Source organism: Microcaecilia unicolor, chromosome 4 (assembly GCF_901765095.1).
Source record: "Microcaecilia unicolor chromosome 4, aMicUni1.1, whole genome shotgun sequence".
NCBI classification, from domain to species: domain Eukaryota; kingdom Metazoa; phylum Chordata; class Amphibia; order Gymnophiona; family Siphonopidae; genus Microcaecilia; species Microcaecilia unicolor.
Genome location: NC_044034.1, coordinates 253488178 through 253509531, shown reverse-complemented (window position 1 = coordinate 253509531; position 21354 = coordinate 253488178). Strand labels below are relative to the sequence as shown.

At 44.1% G+C, this 21354-nt stretch overlaps 1 protein-coding gene across 3 annotated transcripts in view; it reads right to left on the bottom strand.

Annotated features, from left to right (window-relative positions):
* Positions 1-7842: 7842 nt before the first annotated feature.
* The window catches only part of NPAS2 (neuronal PAS domain protein 2), a 248538-nt gene continuing 235026 nt past the window's right edge, over positions 7843-21354 (bottom strand). For all 3 annotated transcript variants that reach the window (XM_030201427.1, XM_030201428.1, XM_030201429.1), the window contains exons 19-21: positions 19406-19498; positions 15669-15819; positions 7843-13494 (exon numbers count right to left, since the gene is read on the bottom strand). In XM_030201427.1, coding sequence (XP_030057287.1) covers positions 13327-13494; positions 15669-15819; positions 19406-19498 — 412 coding nt within the window. In that variant the 3' untranslated portion in view covers positions 7843-13326. The remainder of the gene's footprint in view (positions 13495-15668; positions 15820-19405; positions 19499-21354) is intronic.

Sequence of the window (21354 nt, the reverse complement as noted above, 5' to 3'; positions counted from 1 at the left end):
TACTTGTTTTGGACTACTTTGGGTCCTGCTGATCTGTACATATGGTGTCTGGAATTTTGGAAGTTGGAAATGAGAAAATAAATTTTGGATGTACTCTGTAGAAGTTGTTGTTTACTTTTGCAATGTGTGCATGGATGCCTGTTCTGATGACGGCTGCATGGAGGAGAGGGAAAAGGAGATGAACCTAATTGACTTCAGCTTTTTTACATCATGCCGTCTTTTAATCTAACCTCTTTGGCGTATACTGTATGAAGGAGAGGCCAAGGAGTTTAGATTGAGATCAGGAGATGGCATAAACCTATCTGGCCTAAGGAGGTTTCATGACAGGAGGCGGCATGAGCTTGTCTGATCCATTATCTGGGCTGAAGCTAGTGGGCGGAGCCTGCCACTATATTGGCTTGTCTAAAACAACTGCAACTATATGAGTTTTATATTGTTTTATTAACCCTCCTAAGTTTTGCATTCTCTCTGTTAGGAGGGGATCGGGGGAGGGGGAGATGTAAGGGGAGTTGAGGGGAGTGGTTTGGGGAGTTTTCGAGGGGTCAGTGAAGGGCAGTGGCGTAGCCACAGGTGGGCTTGGGTGAGCCAGGGCCCATCCATTTAGGGTTCAGGCCCACCCAACAGTAGCACACGTTTAGTGGTATCTGGTGGGAATTCCAAGCTCTACCAGCTGAAGACTTCCCCCTGATGGTAACAAAAACGCTACTCTCCATGATACTGGCACCTGTGCATGCTCAGTTTTCAGGGCATGCCTGCTGCAGACTGCCAAGGTGGAAAGAAGCGTGTTCCCGCCAGCTGAGATATTTTTTTGGTGGTTGGGGGGAGGGGGGACACTTGGTGCCCACCCACTTCTTGCCTAGGCCCACCCAAAATCTGTTGTCTGGCTACGCCCCTGGTGAAGGGAGGAATGGTTCTATTCAAAATGATTTTTGTCAGTGCTCCAGAGCTTGGTTTGTTATTTGCAATGCTGTATTGTGGAGTTCCGTGCTGCACTATCCCCTAGATTTAGGGTTACCATATGTCTGGATTCACCCGGACATGTCCTCTTTTTGAGGAAGGACATGTCCGGGCAACCGGGTGGGTTTTGCCAATCTGCCCGTTTGTCCGGATTTCTGGAGAAACGGGCGGGCCATCCTATAGGACGGCCCACCCGCCAGCCTGCCCGTTTCTCCAGAAATCCGGACAAACGGGCAGATTGCTAGCCTCCCCTCCCCTTACTTACTACTGCCCTGGTGGTCTAGTGACCTCTTCCGCCTTCGGGGCAGGAAAGAGCCCCCTCTTTCCTGCCCGGAGCGCTGCCCTGCATGCATCCTTCCTGTTCGTGATCTCGGCGCTGATTCAAAATGGCCACCAAGAGTTGAAGTGACCTCATGAGACTTCAACTCTCGGCGGCCATTTTGAATCAGCGCCGAGATCACCAACAGGAAGGATGCATGCAGGGCAGCGCTCCGGGCAGAAAAGAGGGGGCTCTTTCCTGCCCCAAAGAGGTCACTAGACCACCAGGCCAGTAGTAAGGTAAGGGGAGGGGGGTGACGGGGAGGGGGAGTGATGGGATGTGTGACAAGGGGGAGGGGAATATGTGACAGGGGGCGGAGTAAGGGCGGGGTGTGAAAGGGGTGGGGCATGTGTCCTTTTTGGGGGACAAAATATGGTAACCCTACCTAGATTCTATATAGCGCGCCAAAACCGGGGCAGATTCAATAACAATGCATGTAACTGAACAAGCTTAATAAGCTAATGAGTGCTGATAACAGCACTTAAACAATAATGGGCACTAATTTGCACTGATTAGAATTTACACGCACAACTCACTAAGGTATTCTGTAATGAAGTGTACTGAACTTCTAATGCACACAGGCAAAAAGGGGCATGGAAATGGGTGTTTCATGGGCGTTCCAAAATTTATGCATGTTTGTAGTTATAGAATATGGCCCAGTGTGTGTAAATCTACAGTGGGGGAAATAAGTATTTGATCCCTTGCTGATTTTGTAAGTTTGCCCACTGACAAAGACATGAGCAGCCCATAATTGAAGGGTAGGTTATTGGTAACAGTGAGAGATAGCACATCACAAATTAAATCCGGAAAATCACATTGTGGAAAGTATATGAATTTATTTGCATTCTGCAGAGGGAAATAAGTATTTAATCCCTCTGGCAAACAAGACCTAATACTTGGTGGCAAAACCCTTGTTGGCAAGCACAGCGGTCAGACGTCTTCTGTAGTTGATGATGAGGTTTGCACACATGTCAGGAGGAATTTTGGTCCACTCCTCTTTGCAGATCATCTCTAAATCATTAAGAGTTCTGGGCTGTCGCTTGGCAACTCGCAGCTTCAGCTCCCTCCATAAGTTTTCAATGGGATTAAGGTCTGGTAACTGGCTAGGCCACTCCATGACCCTAATGTGCTTCTTCCTGAGCCACTCCTTTGTTGCCTTGGCTGTATGTTTTGGGTCATTGTCGTGCTGGAAGACCCAGCCACGACCCATTTTTAAGGCCCTGGCGGAGGGAAGGAGGTTGTCACTCAGAATTGTACGGTACATGGCCCCATCCATTCTCCCATTGATGCGGTGAAGTAGTCCTGTGCCCTTAGCAGAGAAACACCCCCAAAACATAACATTTCCACCTCCATGCTTGACAGTGGGGACGGTGTTCTTTGGGTCATAGGCAGCATTTCTCTTCCTCCAAACACGGCGAGTTGAGTTCATGCCAAAGAGCTCAATTTTTGTCTCATCTGACCACAGCACCTTCTCCCAATCACTCTCGGCATCATCCAGGTGTTCACTGGCAAACTTCAGACGGGCCGTCACATGTGCCTTCCGGAGCAGGGGGACCTTGCGGGCACTGCAGGATTGCAATCCGTTATGTCGTAATGTGTTACCAATGGTTTTCGTGGTGACAGTGGTCCCAGCTGCCTTGAGATCATTGACAAGTTCCCCCCTTGTAGTTGTAGGCTGATTTCTAACCTTCCTCATGATCAAGGATACCCCACGAGGTGAGATTTTGCGTGGAGCCCCAGATCTTTGTCGATTGACAGTCATTTTGTACTTCTTCCATTTTCTTACTATGGCACCAACAGTTGTCTCCTTCTCGCCCAGCGTCTTACTGATGGTTTTGTAGCCCATTCCAGCCTTGTGCAGGTGTATGATCTTGTCCCTGACATCCTTAGACAGCTCCTTGCTCTTGGCCATTTTGTAGAGGTTAGAGTCTGACTGATTCACTGAGTCTGTGGACAGGTGTCTTTCATACAGGTGACCATTGCCGACAGCTGTCTGTCATGCAGGTAACGAGTTGATTTGGAGCATCTACCTGGTCTGTAGGGGCCAGATCTCTTACTGGTTGGTGGGGGATCAAATACTTATTTCCCTCTGCAGAATGCAAATAAATTCATATACTTTCCACAATGTGATTTTCCGGATTTAATTTGTGATGTGCTATCTCTCACTGTTACCAATAACCTACCCTTCAATTATGGGCTGCTCATGTCTTTGTCAGTGGGCAAACTTACAAAATCAGCAAGGGATCAAATACTTATTTCCCCCACTGTATGTGCTGGGATTTATGCCACATTTTCATTGGTGTAAATGGATGCATGTAGTTTTAGGCACCAAGATATCAACTAAGCTTATTCTATAATCGGCACCTAAATCTAGGCGCCAGTTATAGAATACACTTAGTCAGCACTGATTTCAGCGCCAATTTTTTAGGCACCATATATAGAATCTCCCCCTATATGCCTTTCTTTTTGCTTATGATGACAATAAAGATATTTCTATATAAAAAAATAGTAAATGCTTATGACTGCCAATGCATGTGTTTTTTTTTATTTGACAGCTTCTTTATTTATTTGAAACCTTACCATATGTAGGTATATATCATGAAATAAAATTGAAAATCATCAAAACAGCAAAAAAAATACTAGGCCTTGGCTGGGGCCCAAGGGCTCACATTTTGAGGATCAAGTGAGCAGGCCAGGGATTAAGAGGGGATGATGAGAGATTTAGGGGCCCTACTAAGCCACGTAAGTGCTTATGTGCGTCAATTTGGAGTTACCGCCCGGCTACCGCGTGGCCCTTGTGGTAATTTCATTTTTGATGTGCATCCGCTACACTTGCCAGAAAATATTTGTATTTTGTGGCGTGTGGGCTGTAATTGGGTGGTAATCGGCATTTTACACACGTAGACCATTACTGCCTGGTTACTGCATGAGACTTTACCACTAGGTCAATGGCTGGGGATAAGGTCTCAGACCCAAAATGGACGTGCAGAAATTTTCATTTTGCCGCATGTCCATTTTCAGCAAAAACTTTTAAAAAGGTACTTTTTACAGGTGCTTATGTACTTATGACTAGCTGTAGAAAGCCTCTGAAGCAGTGTTCTGCTAAGACCTTCATGGGCATCATTTTTTTTTAACAGCTAAGGGGCCCTTTTACAAAGGAGCAGTAGGACTACTGTGCAGGTAGTGCGTGGCAAAATGGCACTGCCGCATGGCACAGTGTGGCGCCCTGCAGTAGTTCTGTGTTTTTTTTCACTTGGCGTTTCCCGTACCAGAAAATATTTTTCTATTTTCTAGTGTGGGGGGAGTAGGCGTGCCCGGTGGTAATCATCCATCAGTAGGCACTGTCCGATTACCACCAGGCTAGCGCGTGAACCCTTACCATCTACTAAATAGGAGGCAGTAAGGGCTAAAGCAGTAAATAATCTTGTGGCAATATTTTAATTAGCGCACGGCCATTTACGATTTCCATTTATAATAATGGAAATGCTGCGGTAAAAGTGGCCTCGGCGAGCAGCAATTTTCACATGCCCACACTACGGCAGGCCACTTTTTACCACAGCTTTGCATAAGGACCTCTAAGTGCATAATTCATGTTTTTTTTTTTCGTATTTCATTGTGTGTAGTGAGCCCCTGAAGAAGTGTTCTGTGAAGCAAAATGAAGAATTTCGTGGGTGTCAAGCTTTTTTACAGCCAAGTGCATAATTCATGTTTTTTTATTTCATTGTGTGTGGGGATTTGGAAGTCTGGAGTAGAGAATGATATTTTGTTTCTAATGTGTTTCTATATTTTTGAGATTTTTGGGACGAATGATTGTGATAAGAGTTGCCTTGGCACAGTAAAAAATAGGGACCAGTATCTGAAGAATTTGTAGTTGATATCATGCAAACCAGAGTGGCTAGGATATTTTCAGGAATAAAGTTAAGAAATACTGGTGTAGGGGATAAAAATGATGTGCAATGTTAGTAGCTGTTCTCTGGCCTAGTTAGAAACAGCCATAAATTAGGGCGTCTTGAACCTGTGTTTGGGAAAACCCAAAGCAAGTCTAGTTTTTAGGATCACCATAATAAATATAAGGTACATTTTCATATGTGAAGTCTGTAGTGTATGCAGATTTATCTTGTGCATTTTCATTGGGAAGATCCTGAAATGGTCCTTTTACAAAGGCGCGCTGAAAAATGGCTTGCAGTAGTGTAGGCACAGGTTTTTGCAGCGCGCCACTCCATTTTTCAGTGCGCCTGTGAAAAAGGCCTTTTTTTCAAAACTTTTTGCCGAAAATGGACGTGCAGCAAAACGAAAATTGCTGCGCATCCATTTAGGGTCTGAGACCTTACCGCCAGCCATTCACCTAGCGGTAAAGACTCACGCGGTAACCGGGCGGTAATGACCTACGCGTGCCAAATGCCACTTGGTGTGCGTCAGTTACGCGCACCAGAAAATAAAAATTTTTTTTCAGACTTACATAGCGGACGCACACCAAAAATGAAATTACCACAAGAGCCATGTGGTAGTCGGGCGGTAACTCCATTTTGGCGCACATTGGGCATATGCAGACGCTTATGCGGCTTAGTAAAAGGACCCCTAAGTATTTCAAGGACATGTTTGAGAAGGTCTGCTATGTTTCCTTTATGAGAAAACTAGCCGTTGAGCCCGTAAAAACGGGCTGGTATTGGAGTTTTCCTCCCCCCCCGCGAGGTCACCACCGCTCCCCCCCCCCCTCGGAGTGGCCGCCGCTGCTGCCACTCCTCCACCCGGCCCGGGCCCTCTCTTCGCTTCTGAACTTACACATCCGTTTGCCGAACGCAGCAAGGCACATCAGCTGAGCTGCCGTGGGCCCTTCCTTCTCTGCTTGTGGCCCCGCCCTCCTGTGACATAACGTCAGCAAGGGCGGGACACAGGCAGAGAAGGAAGGGGCAGCTCAGCTGATGTGCGTTGCTGCGTTCGGCGAATGGATGTGTAAGTTCAGAAGGGAAGAAAGGGCCCGGGCCGGGTGGAGGGGTGGCGGCGGCGGCGACTCCGAGTGGGGGGGGGAGGGGTAGCAACCTCGGCGGCGCAGTTTCCCTCTCTGTCCCGCCCCTCCCGTCATCACGTATTGACGCGGGGGCGGGACAGACAGGGAAGTCTCTACTGCGCATTTGCGAGTGAGTACGGTCACTCGCCGTTTATATGTTTGATTTGTTTTAAAAGGCATTTTCATAAATGCAGTAGTGCTTTACCCACAGAAATGTCCTTTTATAACACTGTCCTCTTGATATGCAAGTAGCCTTATAGATATGTATTTTTATTTGCATTTTGGAGAAGTATTCCAGGATCCAGATGGGAATTTTGTTTATACTTAAAGACTTTTAAAAACATGCACATACATTTTCACAAAAAAACTACCTGCACCAGATAGGGGTTGTTTTGGAAGCGAACTTGCATGTGTGTGTTTGGTTTGGAAAGCAGTATCACTTATTCACAATTCAGCATGCACGTGTATGCAGGCTGCAACAAAATTGCAAAAACACAGCTATAGAGAACCCTGGCTAGGTGTGACCCCTACTGGTTGCTAGGTATCAGTGGTTCAGAGGATCTTTCCCCACCAGCTGACAGTATTGCTAAGTACTTCATTCGTTCCTTGCCATTTATAACAAAACACACAAGAAAAATCTTTTGAACTTGTGAAATAAGTTGGTATTTCATATGCAAAATAATATCCATATGATTCTATTCAAAAATTTTATTTTACATAGAAATAGGTCATTATTACAACAACTGTACAATACTTTTCATAATTACATAATTTTCTTTTTCTTAAAAACATATCAACATAACAATCAATACAAAAAAAACAAAAGCAAAAAAAGTGCTTCTTTTAAAAGAAATATTTACTCCTAAATAGTATCAGGAAAGAGATGCAACATACCCTTAAATGGGTCAAAAACAAGGTGCAGCTTCCTCCTGGATCTCTTGCTATGAACTCCTAGGATGTGTTGGTTATGCTGCAAATAGATCCTTACCAAATCACCAGACAGTCTGAAAGGAATATCAGCTGTATGACTGAAACTGATCATGGTCCAGTGTTTTATTTAAAGCAACTATCAAGATGAAGGTTTTTAGCCAAATAATTTTCTTGCAGTACCTGTGCACATATGCACTGCCTCCACTGGATACAAGTCTCTCTCATGAATATTTATTATGGATATCCTGAAAACCTGACTGGCTAGGGAGCCCCAAGGACAGCTTTGGGAATCACTGCCCTATATTGTAGCTGCATTTTGTTAAGTCCACGGGCTGGAAAGTTGCAGGACCTTCAATAGTTCCAGCCCCTCCAGGGGTATCTATGGTCAATTTTCAGTAAACCATCTTGGAAACAATTGTAAATGTCTAATCTACATGTTTGTAATTATTCCTATATCCAGATGTACTGTATGTATAGCTAGCGCTGCTGAATATGAAAGTATAAATTATACATATAGGTACATATATGTATATGTACAATATTGGGGCTTCTACATCTAAGATATACACAGGGCGAGATTAATGCAAAGACAAATTAGGCCTGCGCCTAAAGGTTTTTTTTTGGGAGGGGGGGGGGGGGCTCAGATGTGCTCAGGATTCAGGAGGCTAGGATTGGCCACTGTTTGGATTTTTTTTCAGAATGCCATAGATTTGTATATCAATTGCCTCAAAGCCAGAAGGATGGCTAAAGCGTCTGGATATTTTTTCCGAGCTTAGCCTTCTATAGAGTGTGTGCCGAAGAGTGAGACTACACAGGTGCGTAAGCATGAGACACATGCATGCGTGTGTCTGAGATTGAGCGTGCATGTATATCCACGTGTATAAATCTGAAGAATGAAACTCGGGCATGTGTGTGTCTGAAGAGTATCCCCCTCGTTCTGGAACTGGGTGCTTAAATTTACACACTGATTGTATATATGTTTTAAGATTTGTAAATTATTGTGTGTGTAAATTGTAAACCGTTGAGAACTTTTGGATTGTATGGTATAGAAGAGATTAAAATACATTTAAAAATACACAAAAAATATGTGCATTTATAGACTACTCGCATGGGTAAGTGCACACTATAATGTATGTAAGTGGGCATGCCTAAATGTAGGCACATTGATGGCAACTTATTCTAGTATTCTATAATGGCATCTTGGCACACAGATGCCATCACAGAATTGGCAGAGCATGGCATTGGTGCACCTAAATTGTAGCACCCAGTGATAGAATTGCCCCCTAAGAGTGTATGATTGTGCATGTGCCTATGACTGAAGTACGAGAGAGTGCAAGCATGTGTGTGTATGTTTCTGTGTCTCTGGTGAAGACAGTCTCATATAAATACAGCTTCTCTTTTAAAACTTTGAGCTGGGGTGGAGAAGTCCTGTATCTGTGTACATGCCAAGTGAAGGGCCATTTTCAGCCCGTGGAATTTACCCAGCTAAAGTCCTTTGAAAACTGGCCTAATACAGTCTCTACTCTGTCCGTAACCTTTTATTGTCTTTTGCTTCTTACATTGCTGAAGTTTATAAATTTATACCTCAGACACCTTATCGTAAATCTCACTCTTTGAGGCTGTCCACATTTGACATCTCTGGTTTGTACCAAAGGCACAGGAGGGTGAAAATGTTCCCTTAATTCATTTTCTTTTATTTTTCTTATCTCTCCTCCCCTTGTCCTTCCCTAATCCTATTCCCTGCAGAATAATCTACCTTCTGTTTCAGACACTGCTTCTCACCCATCTCCAGTATGCACAGTTAAAACAGCATATGTCCTTCCTTTCACCTGATGACTGCATATATACTGCTATTGGTAAATAGCTTCCTCATTTAAGCACAGCACTCTGGCTGTACATGTGGTTCCTTCTCACATAGCCAGGGCCACCGAGGTGGAGGGGGGGGGGGGGGGGCCGGGGAGAGGCAAAATTCTCCAGACTCAGCCTCGGGCCCGGCAAGATTTCTCCTGACTGCTTTCGGGTCTGTCCTCTCCTGCTCCTGCATGCTGCCCAGGATCCAGATGACTGCATTAACGTGATATTGCGTTAATGCAATCATCTGGGCCTCAACTCCCAGCACGGACAGGAGCAGCGCAGGAAAGGACAGAGCGAGGGAGCAGACAGAAAGGTGAGGGGGCGGCAGCCCGAGTGTCGGAGGGGTGGGGGCATGGCATGGCATCAGCGGCCCAGGTTGGGAGGGAATGGGGGTGAGGGTGCGCGCAGCTGTCCAGGCCTGCCCCAAGCTTGGCTGTGTCTCTCCGCGGCCCTGCACATAGCTAGGACAACTGGACATACTCCTGCTCTGTCGCCATACTTGTGCCTCAATTTATTAAATCCACTTGTTTCAGTCTGCAAGCCATCCTGCTGACTAATGATCACTTTTGGAAGAAAGTTCCTTCAACATACAATTTTGCGCTGTGGAGGGAGGTGAGAGTGAGGACAACTGTTACTGGCCACATCATTAGCCCACATGAACTGAGAGATACTGGCAGCAGCAGCATATTAATAGTCCACAAGGGAAAGGTGAAGGAGGAAGCAGCATCATCACCAACAAACCCCCCCCCCCCCCAAGTGAACAAAGAGGTTGTGAGGTTTAGATGTTAACAAATAGAGGCAATGAAGGGGACTGTCCTGAAGGGGGATGATGGAGGGAGAGAGTGGAGGGGTCAGGCCTAGGGGAAGGAGAAGGGAGAGAAAACACTAATAGGATGGGTATGGGTTAGGAGGAGGAGAATGTGGTCAGGGAAGACCCAGGGAATGGGGAGAAATAATCAAAGGGTCAGACCTGAAGGAGAAGGGTGGAAAACAGAGAGAGAGCAGTGGGATAGGGCCTGGGGGAGGAACAAGATTGCAGTGGGGTCAATGACTGGGGTGGTGAGAGGCAAAAAAAGCAGAAGGGGTGGGCTTGGGAGAGTGGAGGGAATGGGCCTGGGGATATGGAAGACAGAGAGAGCGCCAAGTCTAAAGGGAGGCTGTATGAGCAGAGTGGAAGGGGCATAGCATGGCAATGGAACAGAAAGTAGTTGGGGTCTGGTATGGGAGAGGAGATAAGCGTGAAGAGATCAGGCCTAGGTGAATGGGGGAGAGAGAGTGAAGGGAGTCACAGATGTAGTGTAAGTAAGGTGGGGGGGGGGGGGGGAGGTAGGTAGAGAGAGTGGAGGAAGTAAGACCTGAAAATGGTGTGCAATGGGGATTAGACACAGATGAGGAGTGAGAAGAGGACAGAGTCAGGCTTGCTGGGTGAGGGATTTTTCACACTAAGGGACTGGGGTGAAAGAATGGAAGAACTACACTTATTATATACTCTGACAGTATTCCTGGAGGAATTCTTCACAAACATAAAAAATATTCTGCACTCAAGATTTGCAAAGAGACCAAGAATGGCTGAATTGAAGAACATACAAGTGTGATATGTCAGGTTCAAGGAGCCACATACTTTGCATCTGCTGTTTTGTATAGATGGACATGAGGGACCACCCCCCACCCCGCCCCAAAAAAAAGCCGTTAAAGAAACAGTATCCAGATAGAACAAGTTGGAAAGCGCATACTAGTTTGGCATATTGCCAAATTTCTCCCTTTCCCTATGAACATAAACTTACAAAAGTCCGGGTCAGACAAGAGCCTGATGGTACTTCTCTGTATAGATGTGCAAGGCCATCACAATGAATGTTTCTTTGCTAAGCTCTGCCTCCTCTATGTGCAGGGGACGAGGCTTGGCAAAGGAATGTGCACTGAAAGCAGAGTGCAGGGCACTGGAATCTTTTTGGTTGGAGGGGCCAAATGAGTTCAGGGGAAGGAGCTGTCAAGAAATAAAGGATTATAATTTTTTTGTGTCAAAGGACAGATAAAATGGATATCTGAAGAGTAGATTGAGCTCCAACCGTGACTGCCAGTGACAAAAATGTCCTGGATTTCTCAGTGCTGTGGTGGCAATTATATAAATCATTTCAACATGTAGTGCAGCGTTTTACACTCTCAAGTGAGGGTTTATTAAGTAATCCAGGGATATATGTGCATAAAAGTAGGTGCTCAGACGACATAGGACTAGATTCAGTAAATAGCGCCAAATTTGAACACCGAGCAGTATTCTATAAACAGCCTTCTGAGTTGGGAGCTGTTTACAGAACAGTGCTTAGTACCGGTTATAGATTTTACAACCGAAACCTGGTGTAAATCCTCACACCTAAATTAGGCCTCGATCTCCCGTATTCTATAATACTGCACACATTTTAGTGAACGCCCCTGACCTGCCCATGCCCCTTCTATGGCCACGACCCCTTTTCAGTTACGTGCTAAAATTCTACGTGTATCTTTATAGAATAGAACCTAGCACGATGTGTGCGTAAATCCAAATTTGATGCCAATTGGTGCCAATAATTGATAGTTAGCACCCAAATATTGGCGCTAATTGGCTCGTTATTCAATTAAATTGCACATGCAAAGTGGGGCATGTCCAAATTTGCATGCTCAATTCTGAGCACCATTTATAGAATTTGAGGGAGTGCTTACTTTTATGCGATATAGGCACTGGTGTTTGGAGGAGGGAAGAATGGGTGGTGGGATTGGCACATATGTGTGCATTTTATAAAATACCCACATATAAGCCAGTTCCTATTAGTTAAATCTTTCTTGGCTTTTGGGGTAGGCTATTTTATAAAGGCACATAGGTGCATATGCTGCATTTATAAAATAGGCGTGCCTATCTACCTCGACGGCCTAGGAGCCCTGGTGTAAAATTACTCTGCACAAGGATAACTTTCAAAGGCATTTTCACAGGTAAAGCAGTGTTTTACACACAGAAATGCTCTGGTACAAAACTGCCTGTTCAATATACAGGTAAATTTACATTCATACAACTTACATATGTATAAGGTCACCTGTTATATGAAGAGGTGTTCCTGGGGGTGGCGTTGAGGTGGGGTTTGCAATTACATGTATACTTCAGAAAATTCAGACATATGCATATATTTTAACCCAGAAAAATTGTGCTCTCCAAAGAGCAGGCGTAATTTTCCTGAGGTAATTTTCAAAGTGGAAATATGCACGTACTTGCTTTGAAAATCCAGCAAAAGTGTGCACAGAGAAAACACGTACCTTTTACTCATGGCACAGTTATAAAGTTACTCTCCTGGAAGCAGTTTTTAAATAGCCGATGCACTTGCACAGTTACAGGCACTTTTGGTGTACATGTTTTATATTAATTCTCAAACAGAAAGAATGCTGGTAGTACACACAAAAGCACATGTTAAAGGTCCCTGTGTACTTGGCATCTGCTGTTTTGTGCAGACGGTTGAGAAGGGGCAAAAGGTAAGTGTTTTTGTTGAAATGCTATGTACGTATGTAATTTTGCTCCCCTGACCTAAGCTAGCCTCTGAGAACATCTCCTCACAGGCCAGCTACAAGTACATGTGTTATGGAAGGCCACACATACTTTTAGCTTGCCAGAACAGGCCAAGTTTTCAGCTAAGTCATTTCACTTCGGTAAATGGCTTTAAAATTTGTCCTCCACTTTTGACATGAGTTGATATGTTTTCATACTATAATTCTTATAATCAGTCCAGGTCTGATTTATAATTTCTTGTATATAGTCATCAGGGTAAATAAACCCTTTCCAGTTTGCAGAAAATGATGAGTTCTTTTTTTTTCTTTCATCTTTGTAGATGTACAAAAACATCTCTTTTGAGAGATCTCTCCTCTAGATTTTAATCCAACATTTGTGAAAATGCCAAAGAATGTCTGGCAATCAGAGACCAAGTGCCTTATATATACAGTTCCCAATTTCTGTAGTTTGAATACTTGTGGTGATGTACCCAAAATATCTTTCTTTTACCACAAATTGAGCTGAAATGAGTTTGCAGGGCACGGTGCTCATGCTCTATTAATGTACATCTCAGCCTGCTTCTGTGAGACTGAGCATTTCTGTAAAAAAAAAAAAATGCCAAGTGTTTTATTTTGCAAAGTCCATTTTGAGTAGTGCTTTGCGATGGGAGGATGAGGCTGATAGAGCCTGAAGTGCATAGTGCATGGTGAAGCTGGGTTGGGCTATTCCACTTGCAGACTGTGCTGGTGGAGTCTACCGTGAGGGCTGTTGCAGATTTGAAGAGTCTGATAGGCTGCCCGTTCTCCTTGGTGCATGCTGCTGCTGTGGAGGATGGTATCCCATGGTTCCTTGCTGCTGTTGGTAGGAAGGCAAAATCAATGGCTCTGGTTGCTCGGTGTGCATGGAACTTTGCGTCTGCACCTGCAGGATTGCATGAAGTTAATTTTTTAATGGAAATTACATTCTTCAAAATCTTATCATTGAATAAAAAATATATAATTTAACATGACTAAAAATAATAGTAATTACATCACTTTTAATTGTAAATTATTGTATTACAATAAGAGGGGCATTTTCAAAAGAAATGTCTAAGTCGGAATTTGGATGTTTTACAAAGATGTCCAAATTCGGAGGCGGGGAGAAGGTCATTTTCGAAAAAAGATGGACGTTCATATTTCATTTCGAAAATACCAAGGACGTCTTTAGATTTGGACGTCTTTGATTTTTGGCAATTTTCGAAACCAAAGACGTCCAAGTCTAAAACGTACAAATGCAAGCCATTTGAATGTGGGAGGAGCCAGCATTTGTAGTACACTGGTCCCCCTGACATGCCAGGACAGCAATGGGGCATCCTAGGGGGCATTGCAGTAGACTTCTTAAAATGCTTCCAGGTACATTGCTCCCTTACCTTGTGTGCTCACTACCCCCCCCCCCCCCAACTGTACACCACTACCATAGTCCTTACGAGTGAAGGGGGCACCTATATGTGGGTACAGAGGGTTTCTGGTGGGTTTTGGAGGGCTCTCTTTGTCCTCTACAAATGTAACAGGTAGGGGGGTATGGGCCTGGGTCTGAAGTGCACTGCACCCACTAAAACTGCTCCAGGGACCTGCATGTGCTGTCATGGACCTGAGTATGACATCTGAGGCTGGCAATCCATATTTTAATGATGTTTTTTGAGGATGGGAGGGGGTTAGTTACCACTGGGGGAGTAAGGGGAGGTCATCCCTGATTCCCTCTGGTGGTCATCTGGTGAGTTGGGACACCTTTTTGTGCCTTATTCGCAATAAAAACAGGTCCGGGTGAAAATGTCCAAGTTTTAGTCTTGGACGTCTCTGCTTTTTTCCATTATGGCTCAAAGACGTCCAAGTCTTAGGAACGGCCAAGACCCTCCTTCACCACACCTCCAATATGCCCCCCTCAGATTTGGACGTCCTTGCGATGGACTTTCGCTAGAGACGTCCAAAATCGGGTTTTAATTATGCCAATTTGGACGTCTCTGAGAGATGGCTGTCCAAGTGCCGATTTATGTCGCAAGATGGACGTCCATCTCTTTCAAAAATGAGCATGTAAGTCACATATATATAATGTTACTTTAAAAATAAAAGGCATTGCACTCTGGTAAGTAGGTTTGTTTCCAGTCTGCTGTAGGGAGGATCAGGGAGAAACAGAACTGCAATGCCCAAGCTATTTGCTTTACAAATCTCTACTTTGAAGAAGCCTGTGGTAGTTTACATTTACACCAAATTGTTATATGTGAAAGATTTGGAAAATAAGATGAGTATAATTAAAATTAAAGCATGATATTTTGATAAAAAGAAGAAAAAAATGTGTAGGTTTTTCAGACCGATGATTGGAGCATAACATATGTTTGTGTATCATGGGTGCTAGGAGAAAAATCAGAGCATTAGGCAGCATCACGTTGCATTTTCAGATAATCTTCAGAACTGTCCTGATCATATTAATGGCACAACTGATGTCTCTTGTGCTATATAAAGTACCATGTTACTATTTATTTATTTTCTTCTTCCTATTGAAGTCAATTTTCAAAATGATATATACAGATAAAAAGCATTTTACATATTTTAATTGGTTATCTGAAAACTGCCCTTTCTTAAAGCAGCTGAAAGTTCATGCCCTGCTCTACAGCTGTAGCATAGCCAGATCGCCAATTTTGAGTGGGCCTGAGCCCAAAGTTGGTGGGGCTTCTGCCCACCTGGGTCCACCTGTAGCTATGCCAGTGCTCTTCAGCCTGAATACTTTTAGCCACACTAAGAAGCAGAATTTCTAGGGGTGTGTTTAGGATGACAGAAAGACATACAGTGCAGAGACTGCATTTTCAAACAGCTGTATTGTTTTCCATGGAAAGTGTAACTGCAGAGAACAGTAGGTGAAAATATTTACAGGCACAAAGCATCTGGAGCAAGTTTTTAAAGTGAAATTATGTACATACTCTCAGTTTGAAAATTACTGCAAAGTCTGCAGGTTAAAAGGTACTCACAACTTTGCTTCAATGTAGAGAGTATGAAAATTGGCCACATTCTGTGCTTTGTAGGGAGAACACAATATCTCTGGATGTCACACTTTCTCCTTACCTGAAGATAGTGTTGTTGCTGGAGTTGTATGGGCTGCTGCGTTGCAGGGAATGCTGGATGTAATACTGCTTGTCCCATCAGAACGATAGGCGTACTGCTGTTGCTGGTTTGTACTTCCAGGCTTCCAAACATTTGTTGATCTTGAGAATATCTATTAGAAACATAGACAAAGAGGGGAAAAGCATAAATATAAATGGCCTTTCCGGGTGTGGAATGTAGTCCTTTATAATGTAAACATAAGAGAAGGCAAAATAATCACAATGTTCAATCTCTGCTGTATTGCAGGTGCTCCCCTATGGGTCAGAACTGCAGAAATAATTGAGAACTTTGTCATTTTCCCTGATCTCTTTGGTTCTTATTATTATGATCTAATACATTCCAACCTCTAATCAAAATTTCTTGGCCCTGCCTTAGCAAATAAAACTTAGTAGAAAGGGGTATACAATCAGTCAACCTGAATTAGGATAAGACACCCACCTCTGTATTATTAATAGTCAGTCTAACCATAGTAAATATCAGTGGTTTCCAAACCAGTCCCATTGACCTCATAGCCAGTTGGGTATGAGATATATCTGCATACCCGGGGCTCCCAAGATGACCATAATTTAGCATCAACTTTTACAAAATACTGCAGCTAAAGTTACATTGTACAAAGGTAATAGCAGTTGGCGGATTTGGATTTAAAAAAAAAAGGTTTGGACAAGCTCCTGGAGGAAAAGTCCATAGTCTACTATTGAGATAGACATGGAGGAAGCCACTGCATGCTCTGGGATTGGTAGCATGGAATGTTGCTATTAGCATGGAATGTTGCTATTATTTGGGTTTCTGCCAGGTACTTGTGACCAGGATTGGCCAATGTTGAAAGCAGGATACTGGGCTAGATGGACCATTGGTCTGACCCAGTATGGTTATTCTTATGTTCTTAAGATAAAGATAAAATGAAGTAGCTTAACAGAGTTATCAGTCAGCAACATTAAAAAGAGTAAGAGAGCTACTAAACAGAGCCAGTACTGCCAAGAACCTACTTCTATGTGTTGGCCAAGGTTGGAAAGGCCTGAGTAAACAGGTGGTTCTTCAGTCATTTCCTAAATTTAGGGTAGGAGAATTCACTATGGAGTCCAATTGGAAGAAAATTCCAGAGGGTAGGGGCCAGATTTTAAAAAATGCACTGTGTTGGGTAGCAGCAAATTGACTGTGATAAACAGAGGGAGTAGACAGTCGATCTTCAGAACTTGATCTTAGGGTAAGGGCAGGAGTATAGAGAGATATCATGGATAATAAACAGGAAGATAAACCAGTATGTAATGCCTTGTGGGTTAGAGTTAGAATCTCGTATCCTGTAAAGAATAGGAAGCCAGTGATAATGGAAAAAGAGAGGAGTGAGGCGGTCAAACTGACAAGCAAATGACAAAAGTCAGATAGAGGTATTTTGGACTGCTTGAAGCCATTTGAGTAGAGCAGAAGAAAGACCAGCATAGACACTATTGAAGTAGTAAAGTCTAGATGCCATTAGTGTGTAAAGAGAGTGGCACAGAAAGATTAATCTCATTCAATCAGTAGTTTCCTGACTGATTAAATGAGACCCAGTGAGACGACTTGACTCACTTGGTGCTCAAAGGAAAGTTGGTAGTCAATGTGGATTCCTTTTGCTATGTAGGGATCCACAAGATTAATTGATAGTGGGAGAAAGCGAGGATGTCCCGATATCCATGATGCAAAGGTTTCATGGGGATTTATTACCAGATGATGAGTTGAAGGCAAGGCAAAACAGCATTTAGGAATCTTTTGGGTTTTCACTTTCCTTTTCAGCTGCTTTTACTCCCATGTCTTATGTGCACTTTTCCAGGGATAGCTTAACCCCTAGCCCTCCTCCTCCCTTACTTAACTTCTGGTAGACAGAATCTGATTCCTGGGGCAGCCAGTGGTGTTCCTTGGTCAGCTGCCACCTGGGGCAAATCGCCGCTGTGCACCCCCCTCCTGGATTCAGCATGACACCCAGCGTCATCCCCCCCGGCACATCACCTCCAAGCCCCCCCGGGTGCATTCTTCTTACCTGCTGGGGTGCTTGGAGCAGCCGCACGGCTGTCAGCTCCGCTGGTTCCCTGCTCCCTCTGCCCTGGAATAGGAAGTAACAGCAGAGGGAGCAGGGAACCGGCAGAGCCGACAGCTGTGTGGCTGCTTCCTACATCCCTCCTGCAGCGTGCACCTGGGGCAGACCGCCCCCACTGCCCTGCCCGTGGTACGCAGCTGGGGGCAGCTTCTCTTCAAGGTTCCCTTTCATCTATAGTGCTCTACTTGTCCTAGGGCTCCTCCTCCCACTCTGTGCCTGGAGCTTCCTAATATAGGATTAGTCTTCTTCACAGAGTCAGAAACGCCCTCCTCCACAGCTTGAGAGCAACTAATGCAGGGGTGGGCAACCCTGGTCTGAGGGCCACAACCCAGTCGGGTTTTCAGGATTTCCCCAATGAATATACATGAGATCTATTTGCATGCATTGCCTCCATTTTATGCAAGATCTCATTCATATTCATTGGGGAAATCCTGAAAACCTCTGGGTATCCCAGAAGTGGTGAAACTGAAAGGGGGTAGGTGCAAACCCCATTTGCTCCTGCCCCACCACTTTTGTAATACAAAAGTGCCAAACAGAAGCAGCAGGTCAGTTGGTGCTGCTTTGTATCATGGCAGCGATGCAACAGGAGTGAGTGGAGATTGATGCTGCCTCCTTTTGGATCTACTCCGCAAACACCTGAGCAGTCCACTGCAGATTTATATAAAGAAAAACACTGGACCATAACTTTCTAGGAAACACATATTAGTACCTAACTAAAATGAGTAAATTAACTCAGAATCATTTCTCAAATAACCATGTTTTTAAGATTTTTGAAACACCAGATAGTTAGAATTGATACAAATTTCCAAAGGTAAGGAATTCCATACTGCCGCTGCTTGATAATACAATGAAGAATTAAATAAAGATTTATATAATTAAGCATCAAATTATGTGTATTATAAGAAGACTTAGACTGAAGCAGACTAGCCCACTTCTGAGGGAGGGGTTTTGACAATGGGGCAGGGTTTGAGGGTCAGGGGATAGAACTTTAACAATGGCTTTTTTAAAAAAACTTAATTATTAGCAAGGGGTAGTGTAGGGGCTTTAATTTGCCCCAGAAGCCAGTAGGGAGTTTTTGAGGAAGTTGGAGAACATGCCAAAAGGCCTTGTAACCCCTTAAGCAAATGGGCCATGAACATAACCTGGCAGCTTAGCCTTAAAATTCTCCCAGAAGAAAGTTAGATAAACCTTTTGAGACAAAACTAATGTTCAGAGTGAACTGAAAGGCATGCTCTTGTGTTCAGCTTTACTCAGGCTCTTAACAATGAAAACATTGTTCTATCATTCTTCTATATTCTTTTTCATGTGTCTGACACTGGCCAATGAGTTTGTTCATTGGAGGAAGAAAAGGGAGACTCATTACAGAACCTTTTTGTAGTTATGAGACCTGAGATGAGTAAGGCTAAATTGTTCTGCTCTCAATGTAATGTGCATGCTCTCTCTTCTTCAGTCAGGATAAACATACCATGCTTGAACTTTGTAGTTACCACCTGATATTTTGTCAAATTTGTCACACTTTGGGACCAACAGAATGATACATTAATGTGCACCAGTAGCACTGCAGGGGCCCCTTCCCACCCCATCAAACCATCTCCAGCCTGGTACTTCCTGCTAACATGCAACCTACTTAGCTTGCTGTCCGGCCACAATAACGTCAGAGGTTTGTCTTGTGCCACAGGAACTGGGCATCATTGGCTGTATAGGCTGACTGAGCAGCAACCTTGAAAATAAAATAAAATGAAACAAGAAATGTCTTAGTTCTAAGAAATGGAATAGTTCATATTTGGAACCATGTCTAGCCTAAACATGTAAGCCAAAAACCCTCTAATTTCAGTGCTGCATTGTACTTACGGGTCTCTGTTTCTTGCTGTAAGGCGCTGAAGGTTACACAGAATGCAGCAGCGTGATTGATACTACAGCATCTAATTATATGTATGTGACACTCATATTGAAGCAACTGCACTGGTAGGATACAATTCAAAGTATTGACACTTATTCACCAGGATCTCTATGAGACACCACCGTGGTACTTTTTGAAGGTTTTGAAAGTATATCAACCATGTCGTGCTTTGTGATCTGTGAACACGAAGGTGCTCATTTTCAAAGCACATAGACTTACACAGTTATGTAGAGGCTCATTTTCAAAGCACATAGACTTGCAAAGTTACACAGGTTACTGTCAGGCTTATTTTCAAAAGAGAAGGACGCCCATCTTTCGACACAAATCGGAAGACGGGCGTCCTTCTCACAGGGTTGTCCAAATCGGTATAATCAAAAGCCGATTTTGGATATCCCCAACTGCTTTCCGTCGCAGGGATGGCCAAAGTTCACGGGGGCGTAGTGAAGGCGGGACTTGGGCGTGCCTAACACATGGACGTCCTTGACCCATAATGGAAAAAAAAGGGCGTCCCTGATGAGCACTTGGACAACTTTACCTGGTTGTGTTTTTCTTACGACCAAGGCACAAAAAGGTGCCCGAACTGAACAGATGACCACCGGAGAGAATCGGGGATCACCTCCCCTTACTCCCCCAGTGGTCAATAACCCCCTCCCACACTAAAAAAAAAATCTTTAAAAATATTTTGTGCCAGCCTCTATGTCAGCCTCAAATGTCATACTGAGGTCCATCACAGGAGTATGCAGGTCCCTGGAGCAGTTTTAGTGGATGCAGTGTACTTCAGGCAGGTGGATCCAGGCCCATCCCCCCTACCTGTTACACTTGTGGTGGTAAATGTGCGCCCTCCAAAACCCACCACAAATCCACTGTACCCACTTCTAGGTGCCCCTTCACCCATAAGGGCTATGGTAGTGGTATACAGTTGTGGGCAGTGGGTTTTGGGGGGCTCAGGGAAGTCTTGTCTCACTAATCTACTGCATTTCTTTGAAGGGGTAAACAAACATGTTGACAAAGGTGAGCCAATGGATATTGTGTATCTGGATTTTCAGAAAGCGTTTGACAAAGTCCTTCATGAAAGGCTCCAGAGAAAATTAGAGAGTCATGGGATCAGAAGTAGTGTATTGTTATGGATTAACAACTGGTTGAAAGATAGGAAACAGAGTAGGGTTAAATGGTCACTATTCGCAATGGAGAAGGGTAGTTAGTGGGGTCCCTCAGGGATCTGTGCTGGGACTGTTGCTTTTTAACATTTTCATAAATGACCTGGAGGTGGGGGTAACTTGAGAGGTTATCAAATTTGCTGATGACACAAAGTTGTTCAAGGTCGTCAAATCGCAGGAAGATTGTGAAAAGTTGCAGGAAGATCTTGCGAGACTAGGAGACTGGGCATCTAAATGGCAGATGACGTTTAATGTGAGCAAGTACAAAGTGATGCATGTGGGAAGGAGGAACCCAAACTATAGCTATGTCATGCAAGGTTCAGCGTTAGGAGTCACGGAACGAGAAAGGGACCTGGGAGTCATCATTGATGATACGTTGAAATCTTCTGCTCAGTGTGCTGCTGCAGCTAAGAAAGCAAATAGAATGTTAGGTATTATTAGGAAAGGGATGGAAAACAAAAATGAAGATATTATAATGCCACTGTGTCGGTTCATGGTGCGACCGCGTCTAGAGTATTG